The 20,840-nt window shown below is 38.2% G+C and overlaps 1 protein-coding gene across 1 annotated transcript; it reads left to right on the forward strand.

Annotated features, from left to right (window-relative positions):
* The first annotated feature begins 7,635 nt into the window (after positions 1 to 7,635).
* LOC591984 (calmodulin) lies at positions 7,636 to 18,783 on the forward strand. The gene is made up of 6 exons (XM_791527.5): positions 7,636 to 7,754; positions 12,712 to 12,742; positions 13,492 to 13,635; positions 15,977 to 16,097; positions 16,909 to 17,024; positions 18,203 to 18,783. The coding sequence occupies exons 1-6, from the start codon at positions 7,752 to 7,754 to the stop codon at positions 18,226 to 18,228; spliced, it is 441 nt and encodes a 146-aa protein (XP_796620.1). The 5' UTR covers positions 7,636 to 7,751; the 3' UTR covers positions 18,229 to 18,783.
* Positions 18,784 to 20,840: the final 2,057 nt, after the last annotated feature.

Here is a 20,840-nt window from a genome sequence, read left to right on the forward strand (position 1 = left end):
TGATACCCTGTGTGAAGTGCGTTAGAGTAAATTTCTGTAGTAGCTACGCTTTATAACTGGACATACATTTATTATTATTAATAGTTATGTTATTATAAAATATTGTTAAATCTTTAGCTGGTACAGCAAAAATAGGCCATATTCATAATGTAATCAAAGTTAATGCATAGATCTTTGTTAAGTGCCTTGTTACAAATTATTTAATTGACCTGTTACAAATAGTTATATTTCAATAGTTAGAATGCAAATTCCGTACATTACTTCTTGTTAGGTAGAGCAAGCCATAATGTTTGTCCCACCTAGCAACAAATAGTACTTGCAATTCACATTCTGACTATTGAAATACATTTGTTCATTAAGGGTGAATTAAATAATTCATAACGAGGCACTTGACCATGGCTTATGCATTAAATTAGATTACATTACTTCTGATTGGCAATCTTGTGCAATCAAGGTCTTTGTATGTCAACATGAAAATGGATCATTTGGTCACCAATTTCTATTTCATTAAATAATGGTGACAAACCCATGTAGGAGTTTCATGGGAAATGAGATGACGGTGAAGACATGTCTACTGTGATCTGAGATGCTATGTCAGAGTGAACCTTATGCAAGGCATGGTGTATGAGAGGAGGACTGATATACCTGTATTTTGATCCACAATAGTATTTGACTTGCTGTCTATTTATCAACCATGTAGATAGAAATGTTATCAATAGGCATGAATGAAAGTCGTCTTTAAAGATAAAGACCAGTTCTAGTCATACGATTGCATTATGAAAGAAACATTGTGGCATCAATCAGAAAAGGTTGATCATCTAGCATATAAGTATTGGTGTGTACTGCAAGGTTCTGGAATCATCAAAATGATAAGAAGTTTGGCCAAGTCTTGGTAAAGTTACAAGCACTGTACACAGAAAGATGTACAGTATGGGACTACGCGACACGTGCGGGATATCTTTCAGGTCCAAATAGATATAATAACTTACCAAATATATCAAATAGTAGGCAGTTTCTCGGCAAAATTTGTATCATCAAGTATTAGGCAAAACATATTCTTTCACATGCTTGGTAATAAGAGCTCTCATTTCATTTTTTGAGAGAGGGGCTTTCCAAAACTGGTCTTTACCTTTAAGCAGCATTCCGACACTTACTCTATGGTGGTAAGGTTTTCTCTAATGTCATTTGAAACTTACATTTAGTGTCTTACACAAAGGCACAGTAGCCATATCAAATCAAATGAAACTTTAAGAGCATGTTAAGCATAAAAATGTCTAAATTATATAAATCCGACCAACGTGCTGAGTAGCAGACATCCTGCATCAAAATTCCTTATGTATCTAGCTTCCCTTCATATTTCTATTGTATTATAATGTCAGTTTGGTACAGTGCAATATTTATTACATTTTATATTACGTGGGAGTGTCGTGGTCGAGTGATTTAAGGCGCTTGACTGGAAATGCGAAGGTCGAGGGTTCGAATCCCGACACGGCACTAATATCCTTTGGCAAGATATTAACCTGCACTTGCTACTCTCCACCCAGGTGTTAAATGGGTACCCGGTGGGATGCGACCGTCAATGTTGGTCAAACAATTTTTGAGCGTCAAGTAATACCTGGCTGGAATGCTCCTCAGGGAGTGGAGATTGTGCACACAGTGTGTGCGGGCAAGCACTGAATCCAACGACCGGGGTAATAGTATATTTGTAAAGAGACATTTGTATTAAAGCGCTATATAAAAGCTAAATATTATTATTATTACTGTTTAGGGTAAGCTTTAAGTTACTTGTAATCAATTCAAAAAGTTCTTATTCAGTAATTTAATGTATTATACATGTAGTAGTAAGGCCATGTAAATTATAATTACAATGTACTCGAAATAAAATTCCAAGTAAGAATGTGATTTTAAATACATCATGCACACACTGCATTGTCATTGAGTATACATGTATTTACTAGAGGGGAAGAAAAAGAAATAGAGAGAGAGAGAAAGAGGGAGAGAGGAGGGGGGGGGGGGGTAGGGGAAGGGGAGATGAGAGATTGAAGAGAAAGGAAAAAACTTGATAATAGGGGATTAGAGAAGGGGAGGACCAATATACAGAGAGAGAGAGAGAGAGAGAGAGGGGGGGGGGGAGAAGGCGTGAGTGAGAGGAGACAAGAGGCTTGGAGATGTGGGATTAAAGGAGAAAGAATGGGGGGGGGGCAGATTGAAAGGAAATGGAGAAACTTGAAGATTAGAGAAGGAGAACATGGGGACAGAAAAAGAGATGGGGAGAGATTGTAAGTAAAGGATGGGACTTGAACATAAGGAGGAAAGAGATGGGTGGGACTAGGGTGAAGTAGGGAGGAGAGAAAGAGAGGGGTGGGACCAAGATAGGGAAGGGAGAGAGAGAGAGAGAAGGATGTGGGAGATAGGACTAGGGTGAAGAAGGGAGGAGAGAAAGAGAGGGTGGGACCAAGATAGGGAAGGGAGAAAGAGAGAGAGAGAGAGAGAAGGATGTGGGAGATAGGACTAGGGTGAAGAAGGGAGGAGAGAAAGAGAGGGTGGGACCAAGATAGGGAAGGGAGAAAAGAGAGAGAGAGAGAGAGAAGGATGTGGGAGATAGGACTAGGGTGAAGAAGGGAGGAGAGAAAGAGAGGGTGGGACCAAGATAGGGAAGGGAGAAAAGAGAGAGAGAGAGAGAGAGAGAGAGAGAGAGAGAGAAGGATGTGGGAGATAGGACTAGAGTGAAGAAGGGAAAAGAGAAAAAGAGAGGGTGTGACCAGGATAGGGAAGGAGAGAGAGAGAGAGAGAGAGAGAGAGAGAAGGATGGGGAGATGGGACTAGGGTGAAGAAGGGAAAAGAGAAAGAAAGAGAAAAAGAGAGAGAGTGTGACCAGGATAGGGAAGGAGAGAGAGAGAGAGAGAGAGAGAGAGAGAGAGAAGGATGGGGAGATGGGACTTGGGTGCAGAAGGGAAGAGAGAAAGAAATAGAAAAAGAGAGGGTGGGACCAGGATAGGGAAGGGAAGAGAGAGAGAGAGAGAGAGAAGGATGGGGAGATGGGACTAGGGTGAAGAAGGGAAAAGAGAAAGAAAGAGAAAAAGAGAGAGAGAGAGAGAGTGTGACCAGGATAGGGAAGGAGAGAGAGAGAGAGAGAGAGAGAGAGAGAGAAGGATGGGGAGATGGGACTTGGGTGCAGAAGGGAAGAGAGAAAGAAATAGAAAAAGAGAGGGTGGGACCAGGATAGGGAAGGGAAGAGAGAGAGAGAGAAGGATGGGGGAGATGGGACTTGGGTGCAGAAGGGAAGAGAGAAAGAAATAGAAAAAGAGAGGGTGGGACCAGGATAGGGAAGGGAAGAGAGAGAGAGAGAGAGAGAGAGAGAGAGAGAGAGAAGGATGTGGGAGATGGGACTTGGGTGAAGAAGGGAAGGGAGAAATCAATAGAAAAAGAGAGGAGTGGGACCATTGTTATTCTTTCTTTCATCCTCCTATCCCTTTCTCTTCTATCTTTCCTTATGTTATTCTTTTTTTTCATCCTCGTATCCTCTTCTCTTCTATCTTTTCGTATTGTATTCTTTCTTTCATCCTCCTATCCCTTTCTCTTCTATCTTTCCTTATGTTATTCTTTCTTTCATCCTCCTATCTCTATCTCTTCTATCTTTCCTTATGTTATTCTCTTCCGACAGGCTGCATGGAGCGACCTAGTCCAGAATCTGCACGGTCCTTTATAATTTCCCTACACACTTGATTTAAGCCGTCGAAGATGGCGTTATCAACAAATTATTATGCTCACTAGCCCCACAGAACTTCTGTGACTAGCCCAGCCTATTTTTTCGCCGGGCGTCCTAACTTAATGATCACGCCATTCATCGGCTGGTAGCAAGTAAGTAGGGAGAGGTAGCGTTACGTTGGTGTGGTGGACATCAAAATTAAATAGACCAGATTCTGGACTAGGAGCGACCAAGAGCTTTTAAATGATATAAACACGGTACAGAAATTAGAATAATTCTTTGCGCGACTTCCTCTCTACATCTAATAAATTCAGAGGCAGAAAAAATAGTGGATCAGGGAACCTTCATGATTAAAATCTACTTCTGCTTTTGGTATCTTTTGTAATTTGTACTTTGATCCTCCTTAACCGATGTTGAGTTAATAGTTAATGGAAAAACACGAAACATGTGAACTCCGTCATCGAGTAAAAATACATCGAATCAATCATTTTCAGGGTGACCTTTGGTCCCTTTAAGCCTGTTCCTTAGAACCAGGCCTTTCTTTATACCTGAAAAAAAAGGAAAAAGGTACAATGTAGCATAATAACCCAACCAAGAGCACTGCATAAATTAACGTTTCCATTTTACCCCCATCCCCTTTCAAATGTCCTATCCTACCACGCTACTGATTGACTTTTGAATGCGGTTTTCCTAGCAGAATGGTATTTCGTTCCATGAGTCTTTATATCACAGATGACGGAATTCTGCCGGACATTTCTTCAATTAAGGAATTATATTTTTTTCCAATAAAAACCTATGGATGACAAGAAAGGTGATTCCCCCCCCCCCCCCCCCCCACCCCACCCCAAATCTGATATTTGCAATGACGAATATTTTAATTTTATTTTTGTATTTATTTATTTCCAAATACGGGCGGAACACCCTAGTTAGCGTAGCTGTTTTTCATAGGGGTCTAATAAAAATACATAGCATGTTTTTACAAAAGAAACAAGACAATAAATCAAATACACAAAAATATCATATTCTATTACAATGAATTCTATAGTAGATACCTACATAACCTAATACAAAATTGAAGTTAGCATTTTAAATGAATGCTACGTCTTACTCGCCCCCCCCCCCAAAAAAAAATAAAATAAAAAAAAAAATAAAAAAAATAAATAAATAAATAATAATAATAATAATAATTTTTAAAAAATGAAGAAAATACACGCTCGCAAACTATTTTCGATAAAATCAAGTCAAGTGCACTTTCAATAAGCTATCGTATACATCTCATTTAGAAATCATGTAGAGATTACGTAATGCCTCATTGTCATCTTGGCATATTACAATAGGTGACGTACATTAAGGCTATATCAACTGATTTGTTGTGTTCTCAAAGCAAGCATTTTCCTTTCAGCTTCCAAGTAGAATTTGAATTTTACAAAATTTTAGAAGATTAATTATACTTCAATATACTATTGCATTATTACCATTACGAACTTTAAATGAGGATGATTACTTGATGATTTTTTAAAGATGTTGACAATTCAATATCTCGTTTCATTTGTTTAGACACATATATTATTCAATAAGCATTATTGCATGATAAGATGGTGTGTAAAGTCATGGGTGTCGATCCTTACGTAATACCTATTCATCAGGGGGGATGAATGAATAGATCATCCCCCCTGATGAATAGGTATCAGTTACGGATCGACACCCATGTGTAAAGTGATCGTCTCGCAAGCTGAGCGTGTTTCTCCCCCCCCCCCCCCCCCCCCACTCCGTGAACGGAGGGATACCATGCGTGTTCCCAAACTCTCCGGCTCGTAACAAAAGAAAAAGGTCGACCCGTATACTTTACACACCGGACTTTTGCTGAAAGGGGGGGGGGGGTCGCTGGGAACACGCATACGCGTACCCTAAATAACACTGAGTGGAGGGGGGGGGGGCGGGGGCGGGATTTCTTTAGCATGATAAAATGCAGTTAACAACTCATAAGTTATTATAATATATACCGCTTGTAAATTTGATATTTTGTGTTTTTCGCAACTCAAGCATGAAGGATATATGGACTGGTTGAATTAGGGCCTTTGTTGAATACTTTTAGAAGTGCAATCTTAAATAGAGTATGAAAGAGTTTAACAAAAGATGACTAATGTGTTCGAGGCGCATGGGGAAGAAAAACTATAAGTACACACAAATACACACAAAAATGAACAACAACAATGTGAAAGTAAATCTAAATCTACTGGAAAGCCGCTTTGAGCAAATGAGTTTTGAGGGCATGTTTAAAGCAATCGACACTTGAAATGTAACGAATATGTTGTGGCAATTACTGTTTCCAGGCATGATCAAGGCATCAAGGAGCTTTGCGTTACGAGGAGGGTGGGTCGCCAAAGTAACCCAATTTGATAAGAAAAAAGTAAATCTTTGGAGATAATTATACATTTCAGGCGTTTCCATTTGTTATTTCATACATTAATGAATCCCTAGCCTTTTAACCTGTTGACTACTGAATTATTTAATTGCCATAGACTTAATGCAGGGAACACCAGGTTCCAGTAAGCAATGGGTTAAGTCCAAGAAAAAAAAATGTCTTGCTCTTAGGGATTGTCCCCGTGCCCTGAATCAAGGGATTTTGGTAACCACCTGCTTCGAGGGACAATGTCACCCGGTTTGCAGATTAGATAAGATAAGATATTTATTCATCTTTCTTTCAAATGACACATAGAGCATAACATTTATAGATCATAACACATTTACAATGCAAAATAACAAATTTTGGCAATGATAAAAACAAGGTTAACTAAAAGAAAGACGAGGAGACCCTGGTACAAGCAAAGCTTGTAAGTTTTAGGGTCCCCTCTGAGCCAGATAAACATGATAACAATAATAATAATAATAATAATAATAATAATAGCCTAATATTCCACTCCAAATTTTATTAAACCGAAACGGAAATTCTTTTTGCCCAATTGATCGTGAGCCCAGCAGCCACTGAGCAGCGCCAGATCGACGTTGCTCTATCCCTTATTGCTGAACGCCATTTGTGACTACCTAAGAATACAATAGGTAAAAGGTGATATATAAAATATAAAAAAGTGTACAAAAAAAAAAGTGAAGCTCTGATCTTGCTGTGTCTGTATAGTCTTATTATTAAAAGACATACCTTCTGAGAGAGTTATGCTTTGCGTGATGGTGCTGACGTTAGCATTTCATGTCTGTGTTTTCGAGGTACATGTTAGTATTATGATACTATGTTCTCAGAAAACATGAATTTAGATTAAAAAGAAACATTCATGGACAGGAGTAGCTTTCTAAAGAAGTGATATGATCCTTCCCATATTAAAGGTATATACTCACAAAATATGTTTAAGTACATACATCATATTGCAATGCTACGTGTACAGGGGCATAGCAGCTTGAACTTTTCTTTCTCCCCCCCCCCTTTTTTTTGTATCTAAACATAAGTTTTAAAAAAGTTAGGATATATAACTATATATATATAATCAAAAATATAATAGATAAGGCGAATAGCTTAATTACATAAAGCCCAGACAATCCCATGACTTATATGAACATAATTAATAAGCACATGTATAGCTGTTATAATACATCGAAATTCGAATGATACCACCGAGTCGCGAAATGTACATGCATTTGGTAATACATGAAGATTCGTTTGAGTATTGCTTATCTTTCTTCAGAAAGAGATGCAAACAAAGAGAAATATTTCAGAAAAGGGAGAGGCGGTTAATCTGTTAATCTTTACTGAAAACGCTTGACTGATGGAAGCGTCATAACGCTTTTACACGTCACCTAAGTCAATTATTACGTCATAGAGGTTAATCATTAAAATGATGAATGAGTGCGCTCAAATATTGTTTCAATATAAGGATTAATCTATTACTCATTAACGTGTAAACGATGAGTGTTTTTGACGAAGCCTGGTTTCAGTTTTTCTAGTTCACATCATTCTATTGTCAGCTCGACCTACGAAGCACATCACTCGACTCAGCATTCTGCACCTGTACAAGACAAAACAAGATTCATCATGGTAAGAAGTTTTCTGTTCTAGCTAGACTAATAGGCCCTATAGGCCCTCCATAGGCCGTTTCGTAATGCATCCTAATTGTGTACCCCAAAAAAATACTATATTCTATGGGGCAGATCTTTTGCTGTTGCTAGACCAAACCTTTGGAACAATCTCCCCAATTTCATACGACAGGCACCCACTTCTGCAACATTCAAATCTTTACTAAAAACGCACCTCTTTGGCCTTAGTAATGTAACCTAATTGTGTACCAAAAACAAATACTATATTCTATGGGGGCAGATCTTTTGCAGTTGCTGGACCAAACCTTTGGAACAATCTTCCCAATTTCATACGACAGCCACCCACTTCTGCAACATTCAAATCTTTACTAAAAACGCACCTCTTTGGCCTTAATTAATTAGCTTAAACTATCCTTACTTACGTTCTTCGTTTTGACCATGTTAGCTATCTCTTTATTATGTTATTTACTACGTTAAGTTAGTCATTTTAGTACTTATACAATTTGTATATTTCTCTGTTTTGATTACTTTTATGTGCTTATATTTCTCGTCATTATGCTTGCACAGCGCATGGAGAAACTTATGTTTATTATGCGCTATATAAATATTGTATTATTATTTATTATTATTATGCATGCCTTTGTGAAGCGCAGAGCCGGGGTAATATTCGATCGCCTTTTAGCATTTTGCGTGGTGGATGATAATTCATGTGCGCTGATTATAATGATTATTGTTACCATTAGTGTTCGTCTCTAGGCCTTTCCTTTTTGGACGAAATAAATGAATAAAATATTACAAGTTGTTTAATATTACAAGTTGTTTTTCTCATAGTGAGCATATAACGAAACCACTGTATGAAGGGACCACATAGTATCTATCTCAATGTGCCTACGCGGTATTTAAATCATTTTTTGTTTCACTTATAAAATGGCAAACAGTGGCACATGATATATTCCATGAGTCAAACAACCCACCAAACAATAACAGGAGCGGTTTTAGAAAGAAAAAATGGGGGGAGGGGGCTTCGTAGCGTTGAGGATTGTTGACTTTTGGGTTCTCGAACTCATTTACTACACGCGTCTCGTGATTTTTTTTTGAGGGGCTTGGGTGGGGGTTGAGCCTGCCCCCCTCCCTGGATACGCCACTGAAACAAATTCATTAAGATAATCAATCAATATGAGTCTTGATTGCACTCGAGGAGTGGCCGTTAATCATTGACTAACCACGCCTTCTATCAAGACACGAACATCACGTGACCCAAACCATCTAATCACGATAGTCCATCCGGTTCAACCTCCCCGATAACGATTATCGATCATAACCACAGACTTGATTAATACTCTCTATCATAACTCAATTTAATCAAACTTACAATTCGACACATATTGACTGTTAGGGTGTGTACTATAACATTCTTCGGGCCGCCGAAGAGAGTTGAAAATAATAATGACGATAATAATTCTCATTGAGCGTTTTGACAGTATAAATTGACCAAAGCATTATAGCTTTGGTCGAATCCCGACACGTACGGCACTAATAATCCTTTGGCAAGATATTAAACTGCTATTGCTACTCTCCACCCAGGTGTTAAATGGGTACCCGGTAGAATGCGACCATCATTGTTGGTCATACAGTTTTTGAGAGTCAAGTAACGCCTGGCTGGAATGCTCCCCAGGGAGTGGGGAGTGGAGATTGTGCACACATATTGTGCGGAAAAGCACTGAATCCAATGACCGGGGTAATAATTTGTAAAGCGCTTAGAGACATTTTGTATTAAGCGCTTTATAAAAAATGTAATATTATTATTATTATTATAAGCTGATACAGCCCCCCCCCCCCCCAAAAAAAGAAGAAGATGTATTTGGAACTATTTAAATATAGGATATAGTCAGATTCTCATTGAAACCTAAGTCGCACTAAGGTTCGACCGGTCGCCAACCACCGACCGGCAGTCAGTCTGTTGTCGGATGTCAATTAGAGGCTTATGGCAGTCTTTAAAAGGTTATCAGAGGTCGGCCTATTGGTGTCCGGAGCATATTGGTCGGATGGAGGCTCCCGCCGTTGCATGGAAAACCTTTTAACTACCAAACTTGTTGTGGAAAGGTGTTTCTTGGTTTTCCAAGCCTATTCGACAGTTCTCAGACTGATCGCTGACTGATCGCCTACTGATCGCCGACTGATCACCGACTGATCCCAAGTTCTTGCAAACTATTACCGGGCGATATTTATTTGAGAACAAGTCGGCAGCTGATCGAAATTGATTATAGAATCAGTAGCCGATTATTCTTTAACGTTCGCCGACAATCAGAAACAAATTTAACTTTAGAAACATGGAAAATTCTATTCTTGCTTCAAATGCTGGTTCAAAAATTTGGTGTGTTTGACATGTCTGATTCCTGTGAAAATTAGAGCGAAAAAAAAAAAAAATCTATAAAACTTTATCAATGTTTCTTGATCTAAGAATCTTAGATCAAAGTTATTATGTGATGTTTTGTATTAATTTAAACTGTTATTCGTGCTGCAGTAGCCTGTTAAAAAGGACGAAATATGAGGGGGGGGGGGGTCACTCTCTTGCGGTCCAAGAAAATCATGCCCCCTTTCCAGTCAGTATCTGTATAATAATAGCTATGGTTATAATTTACTATATCAAATTAAGGGAATTTGCGATCTCCCGCCCTTTTCTTCTTCCTACTCGAGTGGTGCAGCTAGCCTCCCGCGAAATAAGGGGCTTGGCATTCATGACAAACACTGTAGATCACGTGATGTGTTGAGAACATTATTAAAGACTGATTAGTCCCTGCTGTAATCAGTAAGTCACTCAGCAAACATCATTCTGATCATGTGGGGACTTTGTTTAGGCTGATAATGGGGACGACAACCGAGACTTGAGTACCATTACGTGCAAAGGTTGGGCTAATTAATTAAGAGACAATCTTGCTAATTGACTATATAGCACGACAGTATGACGTTAATTTCAGTATCAGATCAACCGTTCTCGTCTCCATATAGACCAATACTGAAATACTGGTTTAAACTGGTTTGTTAATTATGAGAAAGAGCCGCGGGGGAGTGGCAGACATTATTTTTACATACGGTAATTTGGTTGTAAGATCTAGAATGCAGTCTGAGTCGAAGTAAACTTGCTTGTGTGCTCCACTCCCGGGTCCACTCCCTCGCACAATACAACACCATGTAAAGCACTGTGTAAGTCTTAAAGCCTGTCTGTACTAGTTTGGCCTGGAGGGATTAGACCTCCCTGCAAGGTCACTGACAGGTGGCTATATCTCATCAAATCAGCTCTCGATTCACATAAGAAAAAGGGGATCATGCGGGACCAACGGACACCCCTTAGACATTGTTTTTTTTTTGTTTTTGTTTTAGATTTGCGTGGACTGCTACGTGTGACGTCCTTTTAAGGCACTGGCAGTCACATGTCAGTTTTAAAGACCGTTTTTAAAGACCGTCAATACTACTGGGCCAGAAGGGATTAGACCACACAGCGAGGTCACTGACAGGTGGCTATCTCATTAACTCAGCTCTCAACTAACATAAGAAAAAGAGGATCATGGGGGACCAACAGGCACCGATTGGGGAAGTTTTCTATAGAGGGAGCAAGTATAGCTACAAGTAGGACAGTGGGACTTTAAGGCACTGTCTTAAAAGGACGTCACACGTAGCAGTCCACGTTGTCTTCATGCAAATCTAAAAGTCCCTATTGTGTCCTATAATAATAGAGGGCGCAAGTAGATACAGGTAGCGCAGATAGGCTTAAAGGGAAAGTCCACCCCAAAATAAGTTTGTTTCGATAGAGGCAGAATAATAAGAAAATCAGGTGAGTGAAAGTTTGAGCAAATTCTGAATGAAAATAAGAAAGTTATGAATTATTGAAGTTGTGATCAATCAAATACAAATTGGCAACTCTGTGACTTATTATACGAGCTCTCCTTCATTTGCTTTGTGCATAATATTCCATAAAATCATGTTTTCTTCGTTATTGATGACGGAATATATATTTGTTCCTTGCAGGGGGAGTATAGAAACATATTTGCAATTTTTATATTTAGGGTGCATGTATGGTTGAAATTTTTCTTGAGGGAAAATGAAAATTTTAGATTTTTTTAGTAGGCCTACTGAGCAAATGGAAGTTGAGCTCGCATGATACGTCATAGAGTTGCCAATTTGTGTTTGATTGATCACAACTTCAAAAATTCTAACTTCCTTATTTTTAATCGGAATTTGCTCAAACTTTCACTGACTTGTTTCTCTCATTTTTCTACTCCTATTAAAACTAACTTAATTTCAGGGTGGACTTTCCCTTTAAGTGATTCCTTATGATCAATACACAGGCTCAGTCTTTATTGTGTGAAATGCATACTTCCAATAGTGTCCCACCGACGGTCGGTGGTGAAAATGGGAATGAGGAATGTCTCATCCTGGAAAATCAGTAAATGGGGTCGTCTCCCTCCCCTCTAAAATTTAGAAATCGCTAGGAATAACTTTCTGAACGATTTAAAGCCATTGCGAGGGTAGAGAAAGGTATGTAAATATGCATGTATAGGGTCTAAAAATGTTAAAACTACTGAATTAAGATAACTTTTGCTCGGTCTCTGCACTCTCTTGCAAGTGCAAAAAGAAAATAAATTTGTCAAAGTGCGCCGTTAGAATGAGGGAAGAAGAAAAAAAATCTCCCCTGTTTATAGTCACTGCAATGGCTCTCCCCCCGCCTGAAAAAAATGGAAGAAAATCACAGGCATTGCTTGCAAGGGAAGCCCCTCGGAGCCTGGAGCCTATAGACCCCCCCCCCCCCCCCCCCCGGCCCAGCCGAACCTGTATAGCCTCCGAACTTTAAATACGCTCCGCGGGCCCTGACGTGTGCTGTCCACACGTTGTATCTTGATTTGATTGAATGATCTTGAAGATAATTATTTTATTCTTTATTTTTCTTGAATGTCTTACAGGTTGACAAACTAACAGACAAGCAGATGGCTGGTAAGTCCACACTTATAAATGGATTACAACGACATACGTGCAATAGACCATTTTCGTATAAAGTAATCAAATTTAATGCACAAATCTTTGTAAAGTGCCTCGTTAGTCGTTACAACTTATTTTATTTACCTGTTATTTACGAATAATTATTGTATCTCAATTGTCAGAATACGAATTGCTAAGGAAATTTAAAAAAGATATATAAAGCAATTGATGAATAGTAAGACAATGACGTCACAAACTGATGATATTTGTTGGCAATTTGTGTAGTGATAAATCTAAGCTCCATAGTTTTTCATACTTAAAAAGAATCAGAACTTCGTTATCAGTTATCCGATTTTGCTCAATTTTTTGTTGGCTCTGTTTCTCTTGTTTTTCTGCATTTTTAAAAGCAAATTATTTTTGGAGTGGACTTAGCCTGTATGAATTGTCAATAGAGTTTTGAGAAGATACAAACTTTCTCTATGAAGAATAAATCACATTGTCACAAAAACATTCAATTAAAAGAGGAAACAAAGATCTATTCCAACTTTCTGGTCAACGGTGTTATAGCGCTCAGAGACTTCGGCACCGCTTTTATTAGGGACTTTTAGATTTGCACAACGACAACGTGGATTGCTACGATCGACGTCACACGTATCAGTCCACGCAAATCTAAAAGTCCCTAATATTATTATTATTATCATGATTAGTGTATGTTCCGTAGGCCTATATCCCAGAAATGGTGTGTTTGATTTGTTTCTTTGTAGGTTTCAAGGAGGCTTTCGCTCAGTTTGATAAGAATGGTGATGGTACCATCACATGCGCTGAGCTGGGTGAAGTGATGAAGTCGGTCGGCCAGAACGTGCCCGAAGCTGAGCTCAAGGAACTCATCAAGCTTGTCGATCTCGATGGTAGGAATCTCATTGCTGTTTTTTTTTTTTTTTTTACCTGACTGCTAAGCCCACCCCCCCCCCCACACACTCAGTGTTATTTAGGGTACGCATATGCGTGTTCCCTCCTTTTGAAAACACCCCCTAAGTCCGGCGTGTAAAGTCAATTTTGTGTATGTACGAGCCGGACCTTCGGTGCGTGAAAAGTACCCCTTTACCGGACATTTTGGTAACACGCATGCGGTCATTCCGACCCCGGAGTGGCTGGAAAGAAAGCATAAATGCAACCAGAGGACCGACGGCTTAAGGTCCTCTCCCAGAGACCTGGTAATGAGGATTAATTCCTAGCTTACCAAAGGGCACTAGCGCAGCATCGCCTTGGTTTCGAACCCGGGTCACCGGATTACGAGACCACTTCTCTGCCGGCTGAGCTGTCGCACCTCAGTCCTGCTTATAACATCGGTTTAATGTCGATTATCCGCAGCTTCATAATGACGGAGAATGATAATTCCGAAAACAAAATAGGGTTCGTTTAGTTCCGAAGTGATATAGAACCCTATATAGTTTTTTTTTTTCGGAATAACGATCGAACCTTTGGAATAACGAACCCTATATCTGTTTCGGAATGATGAACCCATTGCCGGATTCAGGGGAGCCCGGGGGCCCTGGCCCCCTCCACTGGCAAAAAAAAAGTTGGTAACGTTAACTTTACCTAAAAAAAGAAAGAATATGGGCCCCTTCCCCGGCGCCCGGGGTGGAGGGGGAGGGGGGGGGGTGTTGAGTAAAACAGGAATAGAGCTCCATTACCCATCCCACCCCCGCTAATTCGGTCGGTCGGATTAGTCGCCGCTAAATATTTTCTAACTAATTGGGCCCCCTCCCTCGCCGCCGGCTGCATCCGCCCTTGGATGAACCCCATTCCATTTTCGACATCACGAACCTTCGGAATAACGAATCTTAGTTTTCTTCTTTCTGAATTATGAACCTTCGGAATAAACGCTGCAGATGATCGGAATAATGCAACCTGAATCATTTTCGGAACCACGAACTTCCTTAAATAGGATATTCGTGTTTCGGAATTATGGTCCCCATGGAAGACCAGTTGCAGCATAATGATGCCACTGAATATGGGCTATCCAGCCGTCTATTTTATCTTGTAATTCATATTTATATTTGTTATTATTTTACTGAATGCATGATGTCTTTATAAATGGAAATAAAACAAACAAACAAACAATTTTTAAAAAAAGTCTTCTGTATTATCATCATTTGGAAATTATCCATCGAGTTAAAGGGAAATAAAACCTTATGGGAGGGAATACAAATCAATCTTCATCCCTGTGATTTTGTTTTATTTTTTGAATTCAACCTGTTTGTAACGGGTAGGTTGCCGCTTCCATGACGGTACTCTCAACAATTAATTATATTCATGATCTTATAGAATGAGGGTAAACTATAGAGATCAATCGTAAAGGTTCGCTCAGAGAGTGGAGATTGTGCACACAGTGTGTGGGCAAACACTGAATCCAAGACGGGGGTAATAGTATATGCGCTTAGAGACATTATTAAGCGCTATATATATATATATAAATTGAATATTATTATTATTATTATTCTCAAGAAATCACAATGATTGATGTTTTGAGGGAATTGTCTATCACTGATACAAATGTCCGGCCGGATAGAAACCAAGAAATATTATGTCCTAGGCCTATATATATAGCCTAGGATTGTGAGAAGATTATATATAATCCAAACGGTTTAATTCAAGTTTGGAGACATTCTTACATTCGTTACATTCTTTTTACTGTTAATGTATTTTGTTGACTATAGGGCCCCGCTCACAAGCTCAGCTTCTAAAGGGGTCCTAAAACCATTTAGTTTATGATGTTATCAAGTTAAAATATGTGAATTGATGTACTATTACCAGTCTCTTTTTTATGTAACAGATTATATCATGTTTTGTTTGGTTTTGAATAAAAAGAACTGAACTGAACCAAACGAGTACAGCAGGAAACACTGAATTTGATACAGATTAGGAGTTAAAGCCCATATGTACTAGTTTAAAGGAGGGATTAGACCATCGTCCAAGGTCACTGACAGGTGCTAATCTCATCAAATCGGCTTTCACTTAACATAAGAAAAAGAGGTTCACGGGGAACCGCTAGTCACCGATTAGGCATTGTTTGCTATACAGAGGGCGCAAGTATAGCTACAAGTAGTGCAGTGGGCCTTTAACATAAGAAAAAGAGGTTCACGGGGGACCGCTAGTCACCGATTAAGCATTGTTTGCTATACAGAGGGCGCAAGTAGCTGTAAGTAGGGCAGTGGGGCTTTAATATTATCTGCCTTGCATTTGCAGGAAATGGATCCGTGAGTTTCCAAGAGTTTTTGACTGTGATCGTCAAGGCACTTCAGGACTTGGAGAAGGAGATTCGAGCTGCATTCAAGACCATGGACAAAGATGGCAGCGGTTCTCTGAGGTAACAACTCTATCACATTAAACCAGGAGGTTGTTTCACAAAGATCATAAGTTGAAATTATCTCTAAGTTGGACTTAACAATTATGGAAAGCCGTTAGCATCTTTGAAAATATTTGTAAAAGTTATTTTAAAAGGCATCAAATGCTGATTCAAAATATCATCCGTATTTTCTATTATCAAGGAGATTTCATGTTCTTGATGAGGAATTTATAAAAAGTCTAAAATACTTGAATTTCCGCTTCAAATATATTTTATTTCAAGAATAAAAATAGCTCTCTATAATTTTCAAGTCAAACTTAGGATCTTTGTGAAACACCCCCTTCATGGTTAGCACATGTCCCAAATCACCCCAAATATCTGATCTTCAAAACATGAAGAGTTCCCACTTTGTATATTTTGAACGTATCAATCCTACGTCGATGGAGGTGCTTCATAAACGGCTTTTGTTTTCCCTTTTCAAAGAATACTTCCACCTGTGTATCACGGAGTGCACTAGTGTCTTTGACACTAATTGGTGGTGGTGGTTATTTTACCTGACTGCTAAAAAATGCATAAATGCTTGTTAGTGAGCAACCAAACGGCCGGCGGCTTTAGGTCCTCTCCGAAGGACCTGGTAATGAGGACTAATGCCTTATACCAAAGGGAACTAGCTAGCGCATCGATTTGGTTTCAAACCCGGGTCACCAGATTACGAGACCACTGCTCTACCGACTGAGCTATCGCGCCTCCTAACTAATAAATAAGACTTTATGTCTTGATTTAGCCATGACTTTATGTTTTGATTTAGCCATGAATTTATGTTTTGATTTAGCCATGCTGAGGTGAAGCAGGTGTTTGCAGACTTTGGAGAGAAGCTGAGTGATAAGGATGTGGATGCTCTCATCAAGGAGGCTGATACAGACAAGGATGGGACAGTCAACTATGAAGGTAAGTCACAACTCGAGGGCCCCGTTTCACAAAGATCCTAAGATCGTCTTTAAGTTGGACTTAACTATGGCAGGCCATTAATGCCACAATTCTCTCTCACCATTAATTGGCATTGGTCTCTCAAGGGACGTACAAATCATGGTCACAAATCTACAGAATTTATATTTTTTGATAATTCATTATTGAAGGAAAAAATGTTACCCAGAGATCATAATTGAGAGACCAATGATGTCAGCAGCCAGTGGCATGAAAGGCCTGCCATAGTTAAGTCCAACTTAGAGTTGATCTTAGTCTTTGTGAAACACCCCCCTGGTTATTTCAAGAACGGGTAAGAGGTGGAAGGAATCAATAAACCAGTTTCGTAATGTAATCAAATTTAATGCACAATTCTTTGTTAAGTGCCTTGTTACAAATATAAATTTCATACATAATGTGTTGCTAGGTAGGGCAAGCCGTAATGTTTGTCCTACCTAGCACCATGGAATGTATGAATTTGTCATCATAACACGTAATTATTCAGAACTGATGAATGAATTAATATAGATATAATGAGGCACTTATCAACAATTTGTGCATTGAATTTAATTACATTTAATGGCCTATTCCAGTGATCTCAGGAATCTCAGAAAGAATAGCACTGACGCTTATGAGGCTTCCCTGCGGTATCTTACATTATCATTATTATTATTGTTATTATTAGTAATATCATTAACATCATTATAATAATAATAGTATTACTATTAGGCCTATGTCACCGGACAGTGGGTCACAAGGTCCACTGTTCGAATCCCGCCGCAGCACTAATGTCCTTTGTCAAGATAGTAATCTACACTTGCCACACTCGACCCAGGTGAGGTAAATGGGTACCTGGTAGGATTATTCCTTTAAATGCGCTGTGAGCTGATTACGGCTGCCGGGGCTAAAGCTAAGGTAATAATTTCCAAAGCTCTTTGAAAGCGCATAGAGACGTTGTATAATGTGATTTGCGCTATACAAGAACCGAATATTATTATTATTATTAATTTCATTATACTTATTATCATTAATTTAATTATAATTATTATTATTAATTTCATTATAATTATTATTATTATTATTCGTTGCCCAATCCATGTCTTTGCTAATGTATATATCATTTGAACTATATTGTGTTTTTTTGTATGTCTTGTTTTGCACAGAATTCGTGGCGATGTTGATGAAGTAGGCCTTGGTAGATCAACGTCCCTCCCTTCAGCTGGCGATGTTCTACCATCGTGCATTTTGTATTTCGATATAACCTTAAATTATTTTGTAGAAAGAGCGAATAGAATAAGAATATAAAACCAACGTTGCAAAATGAGGTGTCCTGGTATAGTGGTTCATACACTGGACTCACCAAAGGATTAAGGGTTCTAATCCCACCCAGTCACCAACGTTCCTTGGCCAGACATTGATCCACATTTACTACTCTCCATCCAGGTGTGTACCTGTAAATAACTGGGGGTATTAATGATAATTGCACGACCCGCATGAAGAGCTACAGTATTACTGACGTGGTTACCGTTGGTAAATAAAACACAATTATGATCATCATCATTACTAGCATATTTTCTGCATCAATTTTGCTCATATTCCTACCATGCTTGCGTGTATTCCAATCAATAATGTTAAACTTCAGCTTTAAATTGTTATGCTTCCGACACGTAAGGCGACGAAATAATGTTGGTTAGATAAAATTTGTCTATACGTCTGTGAATAAAAAATATAAACGAAACGGTAATAGTATGAGAGTTGTTTTTATTACCCCTTAATTCAAATCTTATACTTCTAAACATAATGACCCGAATTCACAAAGGAGGTTTAGATTTAACCCATGGTTTAACCCTCATTTACATAACCCATAGTTTAAAACAAGCGCAAAATAAGCGCGACACAAGTCACACGTCCAATATTAGACGCGCGCAAGGCAAAGTACGCTTATTTTGCGCTAATTTTTTAAACCATGGGTTATAGACTGTGGGGCAAGGGCCAGTTAACCATCTAAAAAAAAAGTTTCGTAGTCCCATCTTTGGCAGAGAAAACTAACTATACAAAATGATTGTGATGAAGTTGCTGATGAGAAAACACCTTTGTTCTCCAAATTTCGTACACCCGTTGATGAGATAATATGCTAATTAGTTTAATTGGATTTTAACAAGATTTCCTTGAAAAAGACTAGCGCCAACTATGGTAAATAGTCCATTTTGCTGATTCAAAGTTGCTATTTCTTGATTCTTTTTTGCAAAATATTTATTTCAGACCTCTATGAGACTGTTCAGGTGTGATTTTTCTGCGCAATTAATTTAATCCGCTAATTAGTTTTATTGGATTTTAACAAGATTTCCTTGAAAAAGACTAGCGCCAACTATGGTAAAATAGCCATTTTGCTGATTCAAAAGGCATTCAAATTTGCTATTTCTTGATTATTTTTTGCAAAAAATTTATTTCAGACCTCTACGAGACTGTTCGGGTGTGATTTTTCTGCGCAATTAATTTATATTTATGCTGTTGGTGAACTTGAAAACACTAATTGCAATTTTCCATGTTTATTTATTTCAGCACGTCATCAAGACGAGTTTTGTTAAGCCCAAGTTATGTAATTTCTTGCATCTTGTTTAAGTTACCATCTGTTTGTATATTCATGTCACTCATTTAACTCTTCCTTTTTTCTCTATTTCTCTCTCTCTCTCTATTATATGTCTATCTCTCTCTCTCTCTCTATTATCTGTCTATCTCTCTCTCTCTCATCACACACGTTTTTTGTTCTCATGTCTCCTCTTAAAAATCTCTTTTTCTTCCCCTGTTGTTTTCTCCTTACTCTTCCACTCTCCTTCATCATATTTTACCTTATTTATTAAGTTTCATCAACTGTGCAAACTCCTTCCAATCAAATCATCAATATTGTTGCCTTTAGTTTATTTTCCACTTCCCCAAAAAATATATTGCTGTTCAAAACTTTGTTAATACTAATACTAGGTAGTACTAGCAACACTGCTCATGGTCTGCATAGCATCAGTTAAGAACAATACAAATTTCAAAGAGAAACCTAACAACAAATTCATACCAAAACTGCCAAATAAATTATATTCTTCTCTGTTTAATTTGATTTCATTCATTACGTAAAATGTATTAGCGTACTACCATTTTGTCAATGACATTTATCTACAAGTAGCTTATTACCGGGTACTTTTTCTAATACCGGTACTTGCCACTGCCAGTGAAATCAGAACTATGGTACATGTATGTTGTAATTTACAAATGCAATTTAACTTGAACTGCAAAGATTGTTAACAGTTTTTACATAAATATTGATGGAATTAAAATAAATTATGAAACATTGATAAGATGTGTCTAGTCATTTGTTGTCTTTTTTTTTTTGGTTAAAAAAATGTCCTAAAATATGTTGATAGAAAAATTGCCAAAAAGCTGTTACTGTTGAGGAATTCATAAATTTTACATATTTCGATTAGAACAAGTGTCCAAAGAGTGTGATGGAAAGTTTGAAACGACCCATACATTTGAACGTAATAAAGTTTTATATTTGACTATAAATCTTGGCAATGCTTCAACATGGCAAAATACATGTATGCATAATAAATAATAAATGTCCATATTATTATTATTATTATGAAACAAATGAGCATGTAATGCAAGTACAATAGTACATTACTGTAAGTGATTACTTGTAATATTACTGTTAGCGAAATAATTCATTTTGCTTTCCTTGATACAATTCTTATCAATTAATCAATATAATTATCAGGTCTGGAATAAATAGGGAACTGTAGGACATCGTTT

The sequence above is a fragment of the Strongylocentrotus purpuratus genome, unplaced genomic scaffold, assembly GCF_000002235.5.
Source record: "Strongylocentrotus purpuratus isolate Spur 01 unplaced genomic scaffold, Spur_5.0 spur5_scaffold_20, whole genome shotgun sequence".
Taxonomy (NCBI): Eukaryota; Metazoa; Echinodermata; class Echinoidea; order Camarodonta; family Strongylocentrotidae; genus Strongylocentrotus; species Strongylocentrotus purpuratus.